At 37.1% G+C, this 19219-nt stretch overlaps 1 protein-coding gene across 3 annotated transcripts; it reads left to right on the forward strand.

The window, feature by feature from the left end:
* Nucleotides 1–971: 971 nt before the first annotated feature.
* map7d2b (MAP7 domain containing 2b) lies at nt 972–19085 on the forward strand. Of its 3 annotated transcripts, XM_052595518.1 has the most exons (17): nt 977–1258; nt 2463–2531; nt 2856–3019; nt 8837–8939; nt 10186–10275; nt 12045–12140; nt 12266–12393; nt 12994–13115; nt 13217–13440; nt 13812–13944; nt 14032–14212; nt 14971–15075; nt 16210–16257; nt 16350–16428; nt 16720–16846; nt 16957–17210; nt 17839–19085. In XM_052595518.1, the coding sequence occupies exons 1-16, from the start codon at nt 1231–1233 to the stop codon at nt 17201–17203; spliced, it is 1944 nt and encodes a 647-aa protein (XP_052451478.1). In that variant the 5' UTR covers nt 977–1230; the 3' UTR covers nt 17204–17210; nt 17839–19085. The 3 variants fall into 3 exon arrangements, with proteins under 3 accessions (XP_052451480.1, XP_052451478.1, XP_052451479.1); XM_052595519.1 differs by lacking the exon at nt 10186–10275; XM_052595520.1 differs by lacking the exons at nt 16720–16846; nt 16957–17210 and having other exon boundaries at nt 972–1258.
* Nucleotides 19086–19219: the final 134 nt, after the last annotated feature.

A 19219-nucleotide genomic window follows, 5' to 3' on the forward strand; every position in this document is an offset into this window, starting at 1 on the left:
TAATCAATGCAAGGATTATGAGAGTTTATTGATTGTGTTCTTGCAGACTGGCCCTTTTGGATGAGCATGATGCTTGTTGGTTATAATTTGTTAATTTTAGGTGTATTGTGTTGATGAGCTTATGATGGTTGCTTTTTGTCCTCTGCTGCTTTTGATCAGAACACCTGTTATTTTGAAATAAAATCCAACAACATTCAAAATCCTACAAATGTGTATTTTAAGCCTTTTAAATATCATTGTCCTATTTTTTTTATTATTTATCTTCAAACCAGGTTTCCTTATTTTGTGGGATTTTTTTTAACCTCCAATATTTGGGAAAAGAACAATCTTTCAATATGTTGTCTTTATTGTTGCAGGTGTTTTGGATATAATAAAATGCAGTATATTTATAGTAAGTGTGTGTCTAGCCGTAGGCCTGAGTGATATTAGTCACTGTGTTTCACCCCGTCACGTGTGTTGCAGTGTGAAAAACAAAGTTAGCCTATAGCACATGCATCCAGATGTTAACACAGACTTGGAGGACAATACTGTAGTGTGAAAATAGCCCATATGTTCCATAATATCATATTTGGTTTGTGGTTGTTAAAATTGTCTGTTACAAAAAAAATTAATCACACACTTCTCTAACTGGATGTCTGCACTAGAAATAGTCTTTAGAGGATCTAATTGTTCACATTTTGCATGCATATATCTAGTCCAGACATAATCCAGGCAGATCTTTGCATATTTGAGCAGTCCCTCTCATTTATGTGACATGTCATAATAAGTAGATAAATGGCATACTGTGTTTCCCTTTGTGATCACTGAAGTAGGCTATGGTTATGTATTTCCAAGCACGTTTAATTAAACGTCTCTAGGTAAAAGTAAATGAGAATTTCTGCCCTGTGCTCAGCTGCTGAGCTTTCCATATATAGCGCTATGTAAACTATGACGTAATGCGTTGCTCGTGTGTGCATTGCTTACGCGCGCGTGCGCTCGGCACGCGGCAGTTGGTCGAGCGTGTTATTTATTAGAACCTCGCGCGCTTGTGGCTCTCCCTTCAGCCTCCGCTATCTGGTCGAAGACCGCGATAGTGTTCGGATGAATCAAACCTGAGGTGAAACTGTGTTAGTTTTTCGTCGCGTTTTGATTTTTCTCAACTTAAATAGTAATTGATTGATAAATACATGTAGTGAGACGGAATGACATCTGGATTTTAATCGTTGGAAGACTCGCATAGATCAACTGAAGATGGCTACCATCGTGGAAAACCTGACAGGTACGTTATGTTGTGTTATATTTTCATTTTTTATAAAGAAGCCTCACCCAGATTTGACAGTACTGAGAAACGATAACTGGGAAAGCGAGCTGTTGTCATGGAAACAGGCTGCTGAGGTGAGAGGAGGAAGACTGACCTGTCCAGGTAAAGAGTGTGTGACCATTATTAAAAGGGATCATACGTTTTTGCAAAGTATTTTTATTTAAATGTTTTAATTATTATTAGTTTTATTAAAAATGTGTGACTTTATCATATGGGGAAGGAAGACCGGGGCTAGTTGTCGCACTGTTTATGCCAGTAAAATCTTCTCAGAGTTGGTTTAAAATTTTAATCCTATACATACCTTAAACCTTATACTACAAAAAAAGCCTATTTCACATTTCCTCTGTTATTAGAAAGAAAGATGCGGGTTGTTAAAACACGTTGATCTTTTGTGGCAGGACATGTTGTTAGACTACAATAATATTACATGGCGCAAATTTGTACTTGCCATTATGAATCATTATGCCTATTACAGGCATTTCAGTTAAATTTACACAGTAAAACGATCATGAAGCATAAAACAAGAAACAGACAAATTATCAAATCTCTGTTTTAGCAGACAAATTAATAAATTGTTTAGCATTTAAAACAGGCCAGAATTTCTGATTTAAGATAATTTACAGAAATATTTGAAACTAACTTCTAACATTCAAAATCACTGCTGTAGAAAACGCATTTAATTGGACTCAAAATCTTATACAGTAGTTACAAATATACACTCTGTGACAACTAGCCCTAGTTTGCACTGCAAGCTATTTATAGCTATATTTTAACAGACACATCAGAATAAATTAGTTTGATATTGGGTTTATTTATTAGATTCGTAGGTTTATTGGAAGACTCCAATAATGATTTAACAATGCACATAAATGCTTAACGGGAATCTGACAGACTGTGCCACAGGCTCTGCTGTGAATTGTGGAAAATCACTTTACGAAAAATCACATTTGTGTTCCCTTTGAGCATGTTGACTTTGCATATATTTGCATACCATTACACAATTAAAGCTAAGGTTTTCCGCCAGCTTGTAACAGGACCATAACCACCATATACATTTAGGGGATTGAATATTTGGTTACACAAGAAAAAGATTGCACAGACTCCTAAAGGTGTGTTCACTCTTTATGTGCAGTTTAACATTTGTTTCCTTTCTCATGCTAAGATGGAGGCTCGAAGAAGGACAGAATTCGACTGGCCAAAGAAAGAAGAGAGGAGAAAAATAAGAGCCAAGGTGAGCTGCAATTATTACTGTCGACAACAAAATGATATGTTCCTTTTTAAAATTGTCTAAAACATTGGCCTGCTTTAGAACCATGTTTAATTCCTAAATGGATTTCATGACAATCTTGTTGATAAGTTAAAGCAGAGGGTTATTCCAGGGCAATAGACTACTGCTCCATTCATCACGGAATCCGATGGTGGAAGACTTCTGATAATACCACTAAGTGCTTAGCACAAATGAATCAGTATTGTCAGCAGGTAGGGAGAGGCTTGGCCTTTCCCGTATCAGGGCAATCTATAGACTTACCCGTGTCCACCCCCACCGTGTGTGTAGCTGTGCGGGAGCAAGCTCTCTTGGAGAAGGAGCAGCGTGCACAGCAGCAGTATGAACGCTCGCTGATGGAGCGAGGGAGGCGTCTGGAGGAGCAGCGACAAAAGGAGATGCTCCGCCGTTCCGCCGTGGAGGAGAAAAGGAAGCAATGCATGGAGGAGGAAAAGGTCAGGGTGTACAGCCAAACTTTATTCTCTTTGGGATATACACTTATAGGACAGATATTAAGTATTTTTCTCATACAATTTCTTATCTGTGAATTCTTTTATTTTTGGATTTGTTTTGTGTAATATTATGATAAAATTATGTTTTGTATTATGCATAGTTATGCTCGGTTATTATGCATTGTTTAACTTGTTTAATCCTTGATGTGGTGTGTGTAATTTGTAGATATTAAAATACTTAAATACAGAGTCAAAGCAAATGCATCAGATAGGGAAAATATAAGTAATATGCAATACTTGTGAAAGTCTGAGGCCAGTAAGATTTTCTTTAGTTTTTCTTTTTTATTCAAAGAAATTAAAACACATTGTGTGTGTGTGTGTGTGTGTGTGTATATGATACAGTTAATACATTTATTTAGCATGGTTGCATAAAACTGATCGAAAGACAGACATTTGTCTTTACAAATTTTACTATTTCTCTTCATCATAAACTTCACCTAAGATGCCTGAATCGCAGCTTACAAAAGTTGCAAGAAAAGTTATGCAATTATTTCTAAAGCCTCATGTGAAACTGAAGACTGGAGTAATGATGATGAAAATTCTGCTTTGCCATAACAGGAATAAATTACAATTTTAAATACTTTCAAATAGAAAAGAGTTCATTTAAAGGGGTTATATGATGTTCCCATCACCATACAGTGATGCCGTCTTCTGGCATGGCAGGCAAAACCAATAAAACCCATAAAAAAAGCATTTGTTGCTTCAAGTGGGGATTGATATGAGTTGGCTGCCTCCCCCGTTGAGAATGGCACAACCGGCAGACAACTGCATGTGATGACCCCGGGCTGGACTCTTCCACGGTGAAGACCGATCCAGCGATTCAAAGCGTGTTGTTGATGTATTTCCTCAGCGACAAGCACGGAACAGCACTAGGCATGACGAAGCAAATACCGTTCTCTTTTGGAATGCCAAACAAAGAAGTTTTCGCTTTCGCAATGAAGCACAGCTACTCCACAACATGGCGCTGTCAGCTACAGCGAGAAGAAAAGTTATGCCTTCTATCTTTGCGTGAACTTTTGGTTGACATTATGCAAATCTTTCCAAACAGTGACGCAGACATGTGGGGAGTGTTAGAACGAGCTTGTTTTGGGAGGGCGTGGTTGACTCTTAACAACGTTTATAAAGAATATCTCTTTAGATTTGAGACTTTAGTCTTTGCAACTTTACAGATTTTCTTTATGCACCAGGAGCTTGTAACACTCCAAAGAGAAAGGAAAATATCATATACATCATATGACCCCTTTAATAATGTTACACAATATTCTATTTTTTACTGTATTTAATATATAATAAAAGCCACCTTTTTGAGCATGGGATACTTATATAAAAAAAAAACGTGATAATCTCTTACTGGCCCAAACTTTTCAAAGGTATTGTATATTTGTAGTATTTATTATACTATAATCTATATCTATGCTAAACATTGTCCCCTTTGATCTCAAGACAACAACTAACACTCAACAAAAAGTGTGAGTTTGGGGCTGGACTACCTTTTTGTCCAAACAATGGAAGATCTAGGGAACATTTAAGAAATCTGTTTGGAAACAGTTATTACCTTTGCATTCTCGAAAATTACACACATCATCTTTAAGCCTGAACAAAAATTAGATTTTTTGATGTGTAGGAAGTCATTCCAATATTTTTCATACGGTAATATAAGAGCCAATACATTGTAGTCAAACATCCTGCAATGTCGGAAATAAACAGATTTGAGTTGAAAATATGAAAAAAAAATATATATATATATATATATATATATATATATATTTATAATAATTAAATCGCTGTAGCTATGTTAGCTCAAGATGTCCAATTTGTTATGGTGACATCACACATGTTGACATTTTTATTGGGCTCCAGTTAGATTTTATAACAAGAATAGTTTATGTAATCTGTGTGTAATTAAGTCTCCATTCCTGTTGAATTTAACCTCCTAGAGTTCCAACCTTTTGTGACATTGAGCTTTGTCTTAGCAGGAGATTGAAGTCTTTGTTTTTATTGATTGAAAACTACCCCCCCCCCCCCCAGTCAGATGCTGCAATGATTGGTGACTCTCTTTGGAGTGATCAAATGACCTCACTGTTCCCGATATTCATCTTAACTGACATGTACAAATCAAATTTCTTTAAAACATGGTGTGTCATAGTAAGGGTGTGTTTGAAGAAGCTAAAAGGAAAATACTGTACAGTGTGATTAAGATGCGTACTAAGAGAGACTGCAGTCCGTGGATCATTGTGTGCAGGGTGTGGTTTGTGTGTAATGGTATGGTAGTGATGTGTCTTACCTCAGACTACTCTGATCTCAGCCGGCGTTTGGATTTAAATTAATTCTGGCTCTTCAGCGTCTGCAGTGGTGTCAAATCTTTTGCAGTAGCCTGGCCTCCTTACGTCCTCCTGCAGAAAATATGCAGCATGAGCCACCTAGTTTTATGTCTGCTCAAAGCCATTGATAGCCTTTTTTTGTCATTAGTCTTCATTAGATTAATCAAGTGAAAAAATAATGAGATGTGAGAGGAGAATGCAAGATGCATGAGGGGTTTTGTATCACCCTGATGGGTTTATTTTGTGATAATGACTACATTGTTGCTGATTACATGCTAAATTATGATGAGTCTGTCATAGTTTACTTACCTTTATGTTCACTTGTCTGACGTGGCTGACTTCTGTGGAAAACAAAAGTGATTTTTTAAAGAATAGCCTGCTTTGTGCCTTTCCTTATAATTAAAGTGATTAGGGTTTGGATCTGCTAAGCTACAAAATGACAAAGAAGCACTATAAAAGTATTGTAAGTATGATCCATACAAAATGTACACTAGCAGTGTATCTTTGTGAGGAACAATGGTGTTTGCATTTCAGTCGATTCTCCACACAAAGCTACCGTACATCTTGAAATATCTCACAAATCATGGGAACTGCTTTTATGATACTTTTATGGTGGTTGTTTGTGATTTTAAATCTTGACAGTCCTAGTCCATTTCATTTAGTTTTATGGAAAAGAGCAACCAGGATGTTCTCTGAAAATTCACTTTTTTAAGTCCTCCTCTGATGAATTCGCATCATGGAGTTTCGGATGACATGAATATAAGTAAGTGATGACAGAATGTTGATATTGGGAGAACTGTCTCTTGTAAAAAAGAAGTACACTTTTAAACAGAGCACCTATTACAGAGTAAACTGTAATATACTTTAAACATATAATTAAGTACAAATTAAATGTAATGTTTTCAGGCACTTAACTGCATACAAATAAAAATGTATTGTTTGTTTAATTTAATATATGCAATTAGTTGAATTAGCACTTTATTGACTCATGTAGGACTTCAGTAGATCATTATATGTAATTTAATAATTGATTTTAATAGCTCTGAAATATGGTTAAACTGAGTTGCTGAATATATTAACAAGGATTTCTGGTAAACCAAATTACACTAATGTAATTTCTATTGAAACTTTTATTGAATAAAGCATTACAGTTTAAAATTATAATCAAGTATTTAACATGTGCTTTGTTATTCAACACCTCAAAATATGGCTTAAGAATATGACAAAAGACTATTAAAACTGATTCAGTATGTATGTTGAAGTAAAACATTTAAAGCTGCAGAAGGTAACTTTTGTACAAATATATTTTTTACATATTTGTTAAACCTGTCATTATGTCCTGACAGTAGAATATAGCCCTATTCAGACGGGACTAGTTTTACAGGGGGTCGTTAGAGAAATCTGCGTTTCACAGACGTACTTGGTGATTTTAATTCCGTCCGAATCTGCCACATCTGTGTTTTTCTCACACAACCTCTGTGATAATTCCAGAGCAAATTACCTACCGTTTTTCAGCAAACTCAGTGATCCTCTGAGAAAACTAATCCTGTCCGAATGCGAATGTCTGTGATTGCCGGTGATATTTTATTTCACAACGCGTTTCCTTATGTGTTTTGGCCAACGTGAATTACCGTAGATGCTGTTACTGCACGGATGTTTGATATATTTGCTTAGCGGCAAATAAATAATAATAAAAAAATAATACAAATAATAAAATCAACAGAAAGATCGCATAAATTGTTAATACCGGCTATTGTAATATCAGCATCAGGTAAGATTACTCACGTTCATGTATGTACTCAGTTACATAATGTTTTAATTACATTTAATCAAAAAAAAAAGAAGAAGAAGGAAAACAAGATAAACTAAAGGAACCACACATTAACATGGTTTTGTTATACTAGCCATTTAGTATTTATTGTGTAATAATACTAAGGCAATCATTCTGAATGAATGCAATGCACGCATACAGAGCGTGTGATCTCTGTGACGCCCGAATGCTCAAATTAGACCCTCCCACATCTGTAAAAAACACGGTGATGTTAGTCCCGTCCGAATTGGTACATGAAAATCACAGACGTCAGGTGGTAAGAATCGAAACTCAAACGTAGTTTAGAAAACTAGTCCCGTCCGAATAGTGCTTATGAGACAGATAATCTGTGAAAAAATCAAGCTCCTCTGGCTCCTCCCAGTGATCCTATTGCCATTTGCAGAAATTCATCCGCTCCCGGTAAAAAACAACCAATCAGATCTGCGGTCCGTAACTTTGTTTGTGTTCAAAATGTAGAAAAATTTATATAATAAGCGAGTTCACCATGAATCCATTTTCCAAACCGTGTTTTTAGCTTGTCCTGAATCACTAGGGTGCACCTATAATAAGTGTTTATATTCGGACTATTTTAGATTGCTTCGGGGGCACCGCGGCGGAGTAACCCAGTACCTTTGTGATTCTTCATAGACATAAACAGAGAGAAGTAGTTCCGGCTACGATGTTCTTCTGCAAGACGCAAGCAGTTCTGTTTATTGACCGCTAGAGCATCAAAAGTTACCTACCGCAGCTTTAATTTAGTTGGGAAGCAGACATTTTTATGTTATTTCTTTAATATTGTATTATTTGCAAGTACAGTTTTTTATAATATATTTACAAGAAATCCATTTGTAAATGCAAATGTTTTTAATCATAAACCAAGAGGCTACAGAGTGACGAGATAAACTTATACTATATATAGTATAATGTTCCATATACAAATATATTTGAAGGCGTTGTTAATCAGTCAGAATTAAGTTCTTAAGAGAGTCATGTTATTTCTCTCTAATGATTTTATTGCTCATCTGACTAGGTTATGTGCTGTTTCCTTGAATCTGGGGAGTTGTTTAGTTGTGTGTTTTATATGTGTAAACATCAATGCTTTAAGAAAGGTTATGAGTATACAAAATCAATCAAAATGTTCAAATCAGAGGGAGAAACAAGGTTGTACTGGTTAGAGGAAATGTAGATAGTGGGGTGGGATAGAGAGAGAGAAATTCAGGAAAATACATATAGATTTCCTTATTTTCCCTGATGCAACCTGTGTCATTATCACACTCAGTCGTTGTGCTTGTGCTCACCGTTTTTGTCAGCCGCTGAGGGGGAAGGGTGTGGGTGGAGTTATGGCCGTTCTCTCCTCCGCCTGGCTGTACGCTCTCTTAGACACACAGTCACCTGGGAGGAGAGAGTCATTGAGTACAAGGGAGAGAGAGGACGAAACAGAAGGCAAGGCCCTCATCATTTTCCACATACGCATACGAGGAGGAAGAGCAGGGAGAGAGGGAGAGTCAGAGACGGTTAGGAGAGGTGTGCGCCATGGAGCAGCCAGCCTCATCCCCATCCACTCGCCGCCGCAGCGAGAGCTCTGTCAAAGAGTCTCTTTTCTTTCCTGTTTTGGAACGCAACGAACAGGAGCGACTGGAGGCCCTGATGCGACGTTCTATCGAGCGAAACCTGCAGGCGGACCAGAGGCCCAAACGCTGGACCTGGGGCGGACCTCCAGGATTCTGCGAGGGTGAGTGTGTGTGCGTGCACTTGGGAGGGCGTGGAGGGTCCCTTGTGTGAACTCCTCTCAGGGCCGTGGGAAGCGGGAATGGATGGAGAGATAGGAAAACAGGGTGTGGGAACTGCACTGCAGCCCTTTTGTTTTAAAACCGACTGGGATATTGACTGATACAGCAGCTGTGAGATGAAAATGCAGCTGTTTTATGAGTGAGCTGCAGTGTCACACTGAGACATCGAGCTGTTTTTGATCTAGGGGTGTCGCCCCAGTCGTATGACAACACTCTGTCTCAGAGTGTCAGCGACCGATCACAGACTCAAAGGCATTATAAATCATCTGTGTAATAGCTGCCTGGGGGCAAGAGGCAATTCGGGCTGTTTTAGATAGAGAACAAGTAAACTGTGCTGTCAGTGTGACTGCACGGGGTATATTAGACTACACAGCCGAAGGCTTTTTGCTCTGTCACTGCCTCGTTCTGACTTTAAATAATGCCTTTTTTCCCTGAACATTTCAATTACACAAGCCTACGCTGAAACTGTTTATTGGAGTATGTTTTACAAATGCTATTTCAGTCTTCAGTCTACTTCAAAGTCTTATGCTCAGTATAATATTTTTTTGACTTGCTGTTTCTTTGATATGGTGAAATTTACTAGTGATTTCTGAGCTCAAGTAGTTTTTACACCAACTCGTACAGTATATCAACACTGGAAATAAGGCTGCTTTCAAGCCAGATGTGAAAGCACCACCCTGAATCTGTGGTGCATTCATAACTACATCAATTATTTACACCGTTCAAGAGCAAAGCCTTAAGCCTGATCCTGAGTCAGTCTGATTATATATCTAGACAACATGAATGTAGCGTCTGTTTTGCTTTGTGGATAAGGGCGAATGATTGAGAATGAGTTTACGGTCCTCCTTGGAAAACATTAGGCTCTCTGATAACCTGATATCATCGCATCAGCTGCATGCAGTGCTCTGGGTTATTTCATCTTGCAGTGGTTCATATTACCATCCTGCTTTTATTAGCGAAATTACTTTCTTTCTTTTTTTCTGTTTTTTTTCTGTTTTTTTTACAAAGAAAAATGCCCTGCTGGAAATTATGCAGCTTCCCGTCAGTGGAAAAAAACTGCTGACGGGGTGTATCAGTATTTCACAGGGACACGCTGTTATGACCTCTCATAATATTCACTGTGATCTTGTGAAATACTCTGTGCTCATGCACCTGTACTTTTTCTGCTTTGCATCACCTGCTGCACAGGTGATCCTAAGATTGCCCCGCCCTCTCCTGCTTCAGCCTCCTTAACCAATGACCCCGCTGCTCACCCTCCTGCCAGCAAATCTAGGAACGGTACTGACTTCCTGCTGCTTAACGTGTCATCCCCGTCCAGTTCTCTAAAGTTTCAGTCACAGTGATTCTGATGTTGGTGTTGCTGTGATGGTTTGCATGTGCATGAGATTTTACATAGGTGTATTTTATATGTGTGCAGAGATTTATACTACCGTTCAAAAGTTTGGGGTTGGTCATAATTTTTGATGTTATTTTTTAGGTTTAATGTGAATGAAGCAATTATTTTAAGGAAACAATCATTTAATCAATTTAAGATGTTTCAATATTTTTTACTATATTTGAATGACTCGGGTAATGGTTGCAAAAAATCAGCTTTGCAGTCATAGGAAGCAATGTTCAAAATTTTTATGCTGCGTAATATGTTTGTGGAAACTGATTTCTTTGATAAATAGAAAGTTTAAAAGAGCAGTATTTATTTAAAATAAAAAATCTAAATAATCACTTTAGATCAATTGAATGTGTCCTTGCAGAATAAAAGTATTCATTTCTTTAAAAACCTTATTATTAGAATCTTATTGACCCCAAACTTTTGAACGTTAGTGTATATTGGTTTTGATAATCGTGGTTTAAAAATGCTCTGTTGTCTTGTTTATTTCAGTGGTGATGTTTGTTTATAATTGTGCTTGCTAAGGAAAATATCGCTAGACATTTTCCACTTCATCATTTCTAAGTGAAACACTTTTAATATCTGCCTGACAGATGATAAACAGGAAAAAAAAAACATTTCGACTCATTTTGAATTAGGGACCAGAATAACATAGTGGGTATGAATTTTGGACTCTGGTCAGTGAGAAACACCTCAAAACATCCACATAGCAATATGCTAAAATATTTGCGTATAAATAATTGGCTTTTATATAGTTTTTAATTATCGTTTTGAGAAACTGTTTATATTGTTATTGTAAAAAAGCCAAATTAAATTATTTAAATATTATCTGAATCATAATGTACAACATTATTTATACTGTGTTTAAAAAAAAAAAAAAGTGCCCCAATCAAACTTCAACAAAATGGAGGTGACTTTTGTTTATTTATTTTTATTTTTTGCAAGGTCGAGCACCACTCACATTTTCTTCACAAAATGTACAAGTCTAGTTGTAATCATCATTATATTGTTTGAAGTGTATGTTTATAAGCAGTTGTAAGCTATATTTATGCTGCAAGCGCCCTGGTAACACCCTATTATCAAGTTTTACTTGGACAAGCACCTCCTATAATTTTCGTTTTTATATTTTGGAGTAGTTTTTTCATACTGTCAGTGTCTTTCTTTTCAAGTTGAATGTAAACATTGTATCAATGAGGAAGCAAAACTTTCTTGAGGACCAATTAAGTTCCATAACAGGACATAGAGGTTACATCCATCAGATTTGGAGTCTGTCATATTGTCCTCGCCTAGTAAGGGATCCGGATCCACCTACAGCTGCATTGCACCCCCTAAAGAATGCACAGGGGGTCTCATCTGTCAGCTCATTTGTAATGCAAGCCAGCTTAGCAAGCTCCCCTGCAACATAACACATGATCTACATAAACCCAGAAATCAACCTCATATTAAAATGAGCCTGCTGTTCATGAAAGTCTTTGATTAGTGTAAATATTCATACCCAAATGGCCACCAATTATTAATCAGAAGAAAGCCTCTGGCATATATCTTCAGAATGATCTTGTATTTGTAAGTCTCTGCGTGAATGGATATCATTATTCTTGTGTCTGATCGCCTGTGCCTGTGTTCTCTTCCTCCCTGGAACCTTTCATAATATGTTTCACTGCAGTCCAAGATTTTATGATTCCGCCCGAGTCCCCAGACTCTGTCCTGAGCAGGCATCTCTCCTCCTCCTCCGCTACTTTACCCAATGTGTCAGAGAAAGGCAAGTGTTTTTGCATTAGCTTTCGCTAAAATTTAATTGATTGCAATTTTTGCCCCACCCCTATTTTCTCCTTTGTCTTCCTGTGACCTCTGGCCCCTCAGTGTCTTGTCTTTGTTCCCGAATAGCCTCCTCCAGCCCTCACAGGTCTCCTTACAGGGCTTCACCCAGTAGAGCCGAGCGGAAGAAGGTTAGCACATCGTTCTCCGGACAGCTGGACGAATCAAAAGCAGCCACAATCCCGAAAAGCCCTCAGGTCTGATCTGCATGGATGTGATCAACATTTTGTCAGATAGCTCAGATATTTATATTTGGTGCAAAGCACAATGGGACACAACCCACAGAGGAGCTGGTCTCCTAGCAACTGCATTTCACTGTGCATGTCCAGTTTCAGTTGTGGATTTATAGCCATAGATTTTTGTACAGGGGGTTCTGAATGTCCTGCAGGGGGTCTTTTGACAGATACAGTAAGAGACATATATAATTTTTTGTATACCTCAGAATGTTTTTCTAAAATGTATACATTATATATCTTGAACATTCTAGATGGTAAACATGTTGATATTGGTGAAAATTATAATCTAATATTATTTAAAGAGATAATTCATCTTACATCTTACTCCAAACCTGTGAAATAAAAATAATTGTTACATAGTTGAGAAACATTTCCCAAAATAACTTATTTTATCACTTAATGCATTAGTTTTTATGAATGAACAATACTTCTACTGCATTTATTCAGTTTAGTCTGCGTTTGGCTGAGAGACTATTGTTCAGGTTTTTTGTAGTTTTATGGCTTTGTTAGAACAGTGAATTGGACAAATGCATAATTCTGATATCTGTTTTGGGGGTTTAGATTGAGAAACCTGAAAAGAGCATCGCTCAAATTTTAGCTGACTCATCTACAAAAAAACCTGAGTCTCCAACAACACCGACCCGAAGTTCTTCTACAAACAAGAACCCCAGCACACCGAAAAGGTTTTGTATTTTATGATATTATCATATATTATTACTTGTTGTCATTTATTTATTTAAAGACTTTACTGAGTGTATATTTGTTTTTTCTCATTTGTAATTAGATCCAAGTCCTGTAAGAGCCGCATCCAGTCCCCAGCCTCCCCGGGTCAATACCCCCCTTCCCCGATGAGGCATAGAGCCATAACGCCAAGTTTAGAAAACAAGAGGTGGGAGGGAGAGGAGAAAGGGTCCATGGAGATTAAAGGCTGCAGCACTCTAGATAGAAAGACCTCCAAAGCAGAAAAAATCTCAAAATCTACTAGCAAGGAATTTGGACATAATGCAGGTATTGTGTGTTTTATTTTTTATTTTTATTTTTTTATTTTAACCTTTATATACTGTTATAGCATTTATTATTGTTTTGAACTTGTTGTTATTTTTTGATTTTCAAGTTTAATTTTATAGCATGTTAAAATAATAGTAACTTCGTCGTTTTTATTAGTTTATTTGTCAAGGCAACATTTTTAATTTTCATTTTCATCTAATTTTCAAGTGAACATTTTTCTCATTTTTATATTATTTTAGCTTTATTTCAGTTATGCAATTTTAATAGGTTTAGTTTTAATTTCAGTTAACATTAAGAATGCTCGTTCTTTCATCATTTACTATGAAGCTGTGTCGGTGGGTTCTCTAAGTGCCTCCTGTCTTGTGTTTCAGAGTCTCCAGTAACTCCCACTGGGAAAGCAGGTACCAATGATGCAGAGGAGGCCTCCAGGCTGCTGGCGGAAAGACGACGCTTGGCAAGAGTACAGAAGGAGCAGGAAGAAAAGCAACGCCTAGAAGATGAAAGGTTGAAATATTGTGTGTCTCTAGGGTCTGTGTGTCACATTAATGTGTTTGCTTCCGTATTGTATATCATCTTCTTCATGAATCTCAGGCTCAGGGCTGAGGAGCTCCAGAGGCAGCAGGAAGAGGAGAGACAGCGGCAGGAACAGGCAGCTCGAGAGGCAGAGGAGAAAAGACAGAGACAGGAAGAAGAGCGCTGTCAAAGAGAACTGGAAGACAGGCAACAAAAGGAACAACGCTGGAAGGAGCTCCAGGATGATCTGGAGAGACAGGTCAGAGGGATTATACAATCATTACATTAAAAAAAACAGTCAATTAGATTCGTTTTCAAACGGTCAAAACTAAAAGTCTGAGACTGATGAAAATGTTATACATTTTTATTTATTTAATAAATAAATAAAAATAATAATTACATTAATACTATAATGCAAGATCTATTGCAGTTTCAGTAGTGGTCTTAGAATTTTGGACCTCACTGTTTTAACAAACAAAATAAAATAAAAAATCTACATAATTATTACATAAATACAAAAAGAACAAGGAAAATGCACAAAAATAAAACTGACTCATTAAGACACATGCAGCTTACTCATCCATTAGGTCACTGACTCAAACACGTGCAGCACCAATCTGTCCTGATTCATCATAATAGTTGTTTAAACACTGGAACACAAAGCTCTGAGACCACTGCTGAAGTGATATTATATATTATAAAATACATTTATTAGATGTATATTTTAGATTGATTTTATGTTTTATTTTTTATCATAAATTATATTTATAATTCGAATTATATTATATTGTCAGCAGTGGTCTCCATTTTTTTTGACCCCGCTAAAAAAATCAAATTAATAATAAAAGTAGTATACATAGTATACATAAATACAAAAACCAACTGACTCATCGAGACACATTCAGAATACTCATCCACCCAGTCACATGCAGCCACAGTCTGTCTTCTGTAGCTGTGAATATCTGTAGGGGTGAATGTGATATAGTTGGAGATGTGATGTGTCATGATGTTTGGCAGAGGGAGGAAGCAGTGCAGCGCGTTCATAGAGAGGCTGAACGGAAGAGACAGGAGCGAGAGCTTCTGAAAATTCAAGAGGAGCAGGAGAGACTTCAAAGGAAGAAGGTCCTTTTACTTTTCTGTGTTTACGTTTAGAATCAAGCAATACATTGAAAATGTGTTCATATTGACTATTAAAAAGATTATGCAATGTAAAGTGCATTATAATGAGAGAAGATTAGTGGTAAGTAATTATGAAGTTGCAATCCCTAAGGCCGGTGACACACTGGATGCGTGATTCAAGCGTCTCAGCCGCGTGGCGTATCGGTTTTTAATTCTGCTCCCATGTTAACAGGTTAGAGCTTACAGACCGCCTGTGTGAGACACGCGTCTCAGGCGCGGAACACGCGTGCAAGCTAGAAATAGAACCGACGCCTATTTTTACCGCGACACGCGTGCGTGTTGGAAGCGCTTCCAGTCAAAATATAATAGGAAAATGTGTTTATATGTAATTTTGTACACAAATACATATGAATTCATGATATTTTGATATTTGAAAGTCTATAGGTTGACATAAATTCAGATATAAATGTAATTTAACAAATAAATAAATAATTATTGATTTTCAAATATTGCACCTGTCAAACATAATCTATTTCGCAGTCAATACTTTTGACAGTGTCCTTTATCAGTAGGTGAAGGTGTGTAAAAAAAGTTGATATTGTTGTCACGAAGACAAGAGCCTGGTCTGTCAATGGTCTCCATCTACAGCAGCAACGCGCCAGCGCCACGCCAGGCACGGTTCTGGTGTGTATGTAAAGAAACAGAAAACGCGAGGCAGCCACCACGCTTCTGGGACACTTCAGACACGCGACGCTCACGCCACGCAGCCAGTGTGTCACCGGCCTAAGGGCTACTTATCTATGCATAGATTTATTTGCTAATTAAAACTTAATTTAAACTTTATACAGTGTGCAACAGAGCAGCTGAATCTGGCTGCATGTAAAGTCAACGAGAAATGGTGTTTGCAACCCATTTTTTAATTGAAATCTTTTTTATGGCAAATGATATTCAAGATGTATTTAAACAAACAAAGCATTTTTTAGTAGCATGATTTTATACATTTGGGTATTTCACATTGTCTGGTTTGTGGTTGAAAAAAGAATCAAAACAACATCAGAAACTACTTACTTTGTTTCTTTGAGATTATGTTTTAATTAAAGCTTATGATGTTGATGTTTGCATCTTTGATTTTGGCAGCGCATTGAGGAGATTATGAAAAGGACAAGGAAACCGGATGGGGAAAAGGTTAATAAATTCTCTGCAGGCCAATTAAATTATCAGATGACAAAGATTTACTGACTGTAGCAAATAATATTGCATGTCATGTGTTTGGATAGAAAGAAGAGGTGCAGATGGAAGTCCCATCTTCAATTTCTGTTTCCCAGTCCATCTCACCGTCTGCTTTGGAAACTGAAGGTATTGGTATGACCTGTATCATTATACAGTTCTATAGTGAGCATGTGTTTAACCCTCCCTTTCAGTGTATTAATTCACTCAAACACACAGACTCATTAGAAGTCTTTTTCTTGTGGCTGAGTGACTCAGCATGTGGAAATCTATTTGTCTGTAGAAAAAATAGCGCCATCATGTGGTGTAATTACGAACTGAGATTAGTTTGTCATCTCAAAATAGAATCTTGACAATCTGGTAAAATGCTCTTGAATTTTTTTTTCTTTTGGATTAAACTACATTAATCTCACACAACAGGTAACACAGCAATTATTAGTCCACCAAAGGTCAAATCTGAGTCTCCAATCATATGTCTTGAGCCACTGGAAGCAAAGAGTTGTGGGGTAGATGATCTCTCAGATGGGGTTCAGTCCATGGATGTCAGGTTAGCTCCAACAAAGTCATGCCACGTTATTTCAGAATAAATAGGTTTTATAACCACATTGATCAACTATTGCCAGTTCCTGTAATAAACCAAAAAACTTGTCATTGCAGTCCAGTGTCCAGAGACGATCTCGTTTCAGAATATTCCCCCATCAGCGAGATCTCACAGAACAGCATGACTTCTGTGGCTTTGGGCGATATCCACGTTCTGACAGGACAGGTGTCGCATCCCAAAGTGTCTGCTGCTCCAGCTTTTGGTGACTGCAACAAGAACCTGATCCAGGATTGCAGTAGCGCTGCTATTGACTCGTCGCTTTTCCAGAGTCTTAGACCCACCTCAGACAAGCTCAACATCTAATGCAAAGGTGATTGCTGAGTCCAAGGTTTTTCATGAGGTGATTTTTGGGAATAGAATGTTTTTATAAGATCAGTGGAGATTTCTGACTCGGTGCATGAAAAAAACTAAATTAAGAAAACGGCCTTTAAAATATATATTGTAATTGAAATCTACAGACCCAAATAGATAGTGTATTAAAAGTAATACTTAAAAATACATTCTGGATGTTTTCTTTTCATTAGTCTGAAACAGCATGCTATGAAAAGCCAAAATTTCAAAACTGACCAAATATTTTGCCTTAAATGGACAGTTCTCCTCAAAACTGAAGTTCTTTCATCATTTACTCGCCACCATGTTATTTCAAACCTGTATGACTTTTTTATTATTCTGTGTATCACAAAATGACATGTTAATGAGATCAGTAGCGAAGTCTGATTCATGAATGAATCATTCAGACTAGTTTTACTACTAACCTGAGCAGTTGATTCATTCATGACTCAAAAGAACAACTCATTCACTAATTGGCCATTTTCATTGTTTAAAGAAACTCAGGTTTGAACCAAAATGATAGTGAGAAACAGGGCAGAATATAAATGTTGTGGGTAAGCTATCCCTTTAGCTTAACCATCTCATATTTGTTGTCTTTTCTGTTTTAGACACTATTGAAGCATGGGGCTGGAGTGAACTAATGAATTGGAGTTGAGCTGAAAGATGAGACCAGCCCTCTGTGCCTCAGCAGCTTCCTGTATATCTTCTAAACAGAAGAACAATGACTTAACGTCAAATAATGTGTTAATAGCAAAGAAGGGGCAACCTGACAGTTGATTCCCCCACACATCAAATAAGATTCACCTGATCCTCATGTATATTTCACACCATTTCAGCTTAGTATCACCAAACAACGCAGCTGTATTAGCGCAGTCCTAGTGGTCTTCTTATTCTTGTTATACACCTGTAGCATTGAAGAGTGATACATCGTGACAATTGTAGCAGCTCCATTGTGTAATTTGTTTTATTTTGGATTGCATAAATGACCAGCAAACCGAGCAGTTATGTGCTGCTTCTGCTAAGTGTGCTGTACTGTATGGCTGGGGTTTGCAAACAGTATATTGTGTAAATCCATGACTTCTCCGCATCGTCTCTGCAATCCAAGCTTTGTAGTCTGAAAGTGGATATGATTAGATGTAAAGTGTGATATTATTCCACCATAACACTGTTAAACTGGCATTAATGTATTATTAGTCAACAGCAGTTAGACGTTATGGGGACATATACAGAAAAAACGTGTACTTCTAATGCAATTTATTGTGTAAAAGTTTAAAAAGGGAATTAAAAGTGCACAGTTTCATTGTGGTAAATAGCATAGTGCGTTTAATTCTTCATAGACGTTTTCTGTATTGTTTTGTTATATGACATCATTGCACACAGCTCTATGCAGATCAAGAAAACCAAGCAACCAAGAGCAACACAAATCAAACTAATTCAGCAACCCTACAGCAGTGACAAAAAAGATCTGTACTTCCTGAGTATGTTGCTTAAAATACTCTGTTTACCATCTTGTATACTCAGGTTGCTAGTGAGCTTTGCATGTGAGTTCAGTTCTTTTGATGTTTGGCGGTGATGTCATGATGCTGTAGTGTAAAACTTCAGATGCGTTGGATTGCTTCAGGACCAATGAGAAACAAATTTCTTGAAAGATGGAAGTTTCTATCTATCTGTCTATCTATCTATCTGTCTGAACTTGGGATGTTGATTACATTTTTGATTATACAGAGAGTGATGGGTTAATATTGTAATTCAGCACTTCAAAATGACATTTGAGAAAAGGTGCATGAATCCGCTGCTTAGAAGTTGCTGAACCTTGAGATAATGACATTACAATAAAACATGTATCACATCGTGATCTTTCCTTATTTACAATTTATATAGTTGTTCTGGTTTGCAATATGTATTTGCTTGCATTATTATATCGAGCACTTGCAGTGACATAAAATAATATATAATACCCTAATATATAATGTAACATAATATAATTAT

The sequence above is a fragment of the Carassius gibelio genome, chromosome B24 (genome assembly GCF_023724105.1).
Source record: "Carassius gibelio isolate Cgi1373 ecotype wild population from Czech Republic chromosome B24, carGib1.2-hapl.c, whole genome shotgun sequence".
Classification (NCBI taxonomy): domain Eukaryota; kingdom Metazoa; phylum Chordata; class Actinopteri; order Cypriniformes; family Cyprinidae; genus Carassius; species Carassius gibelio.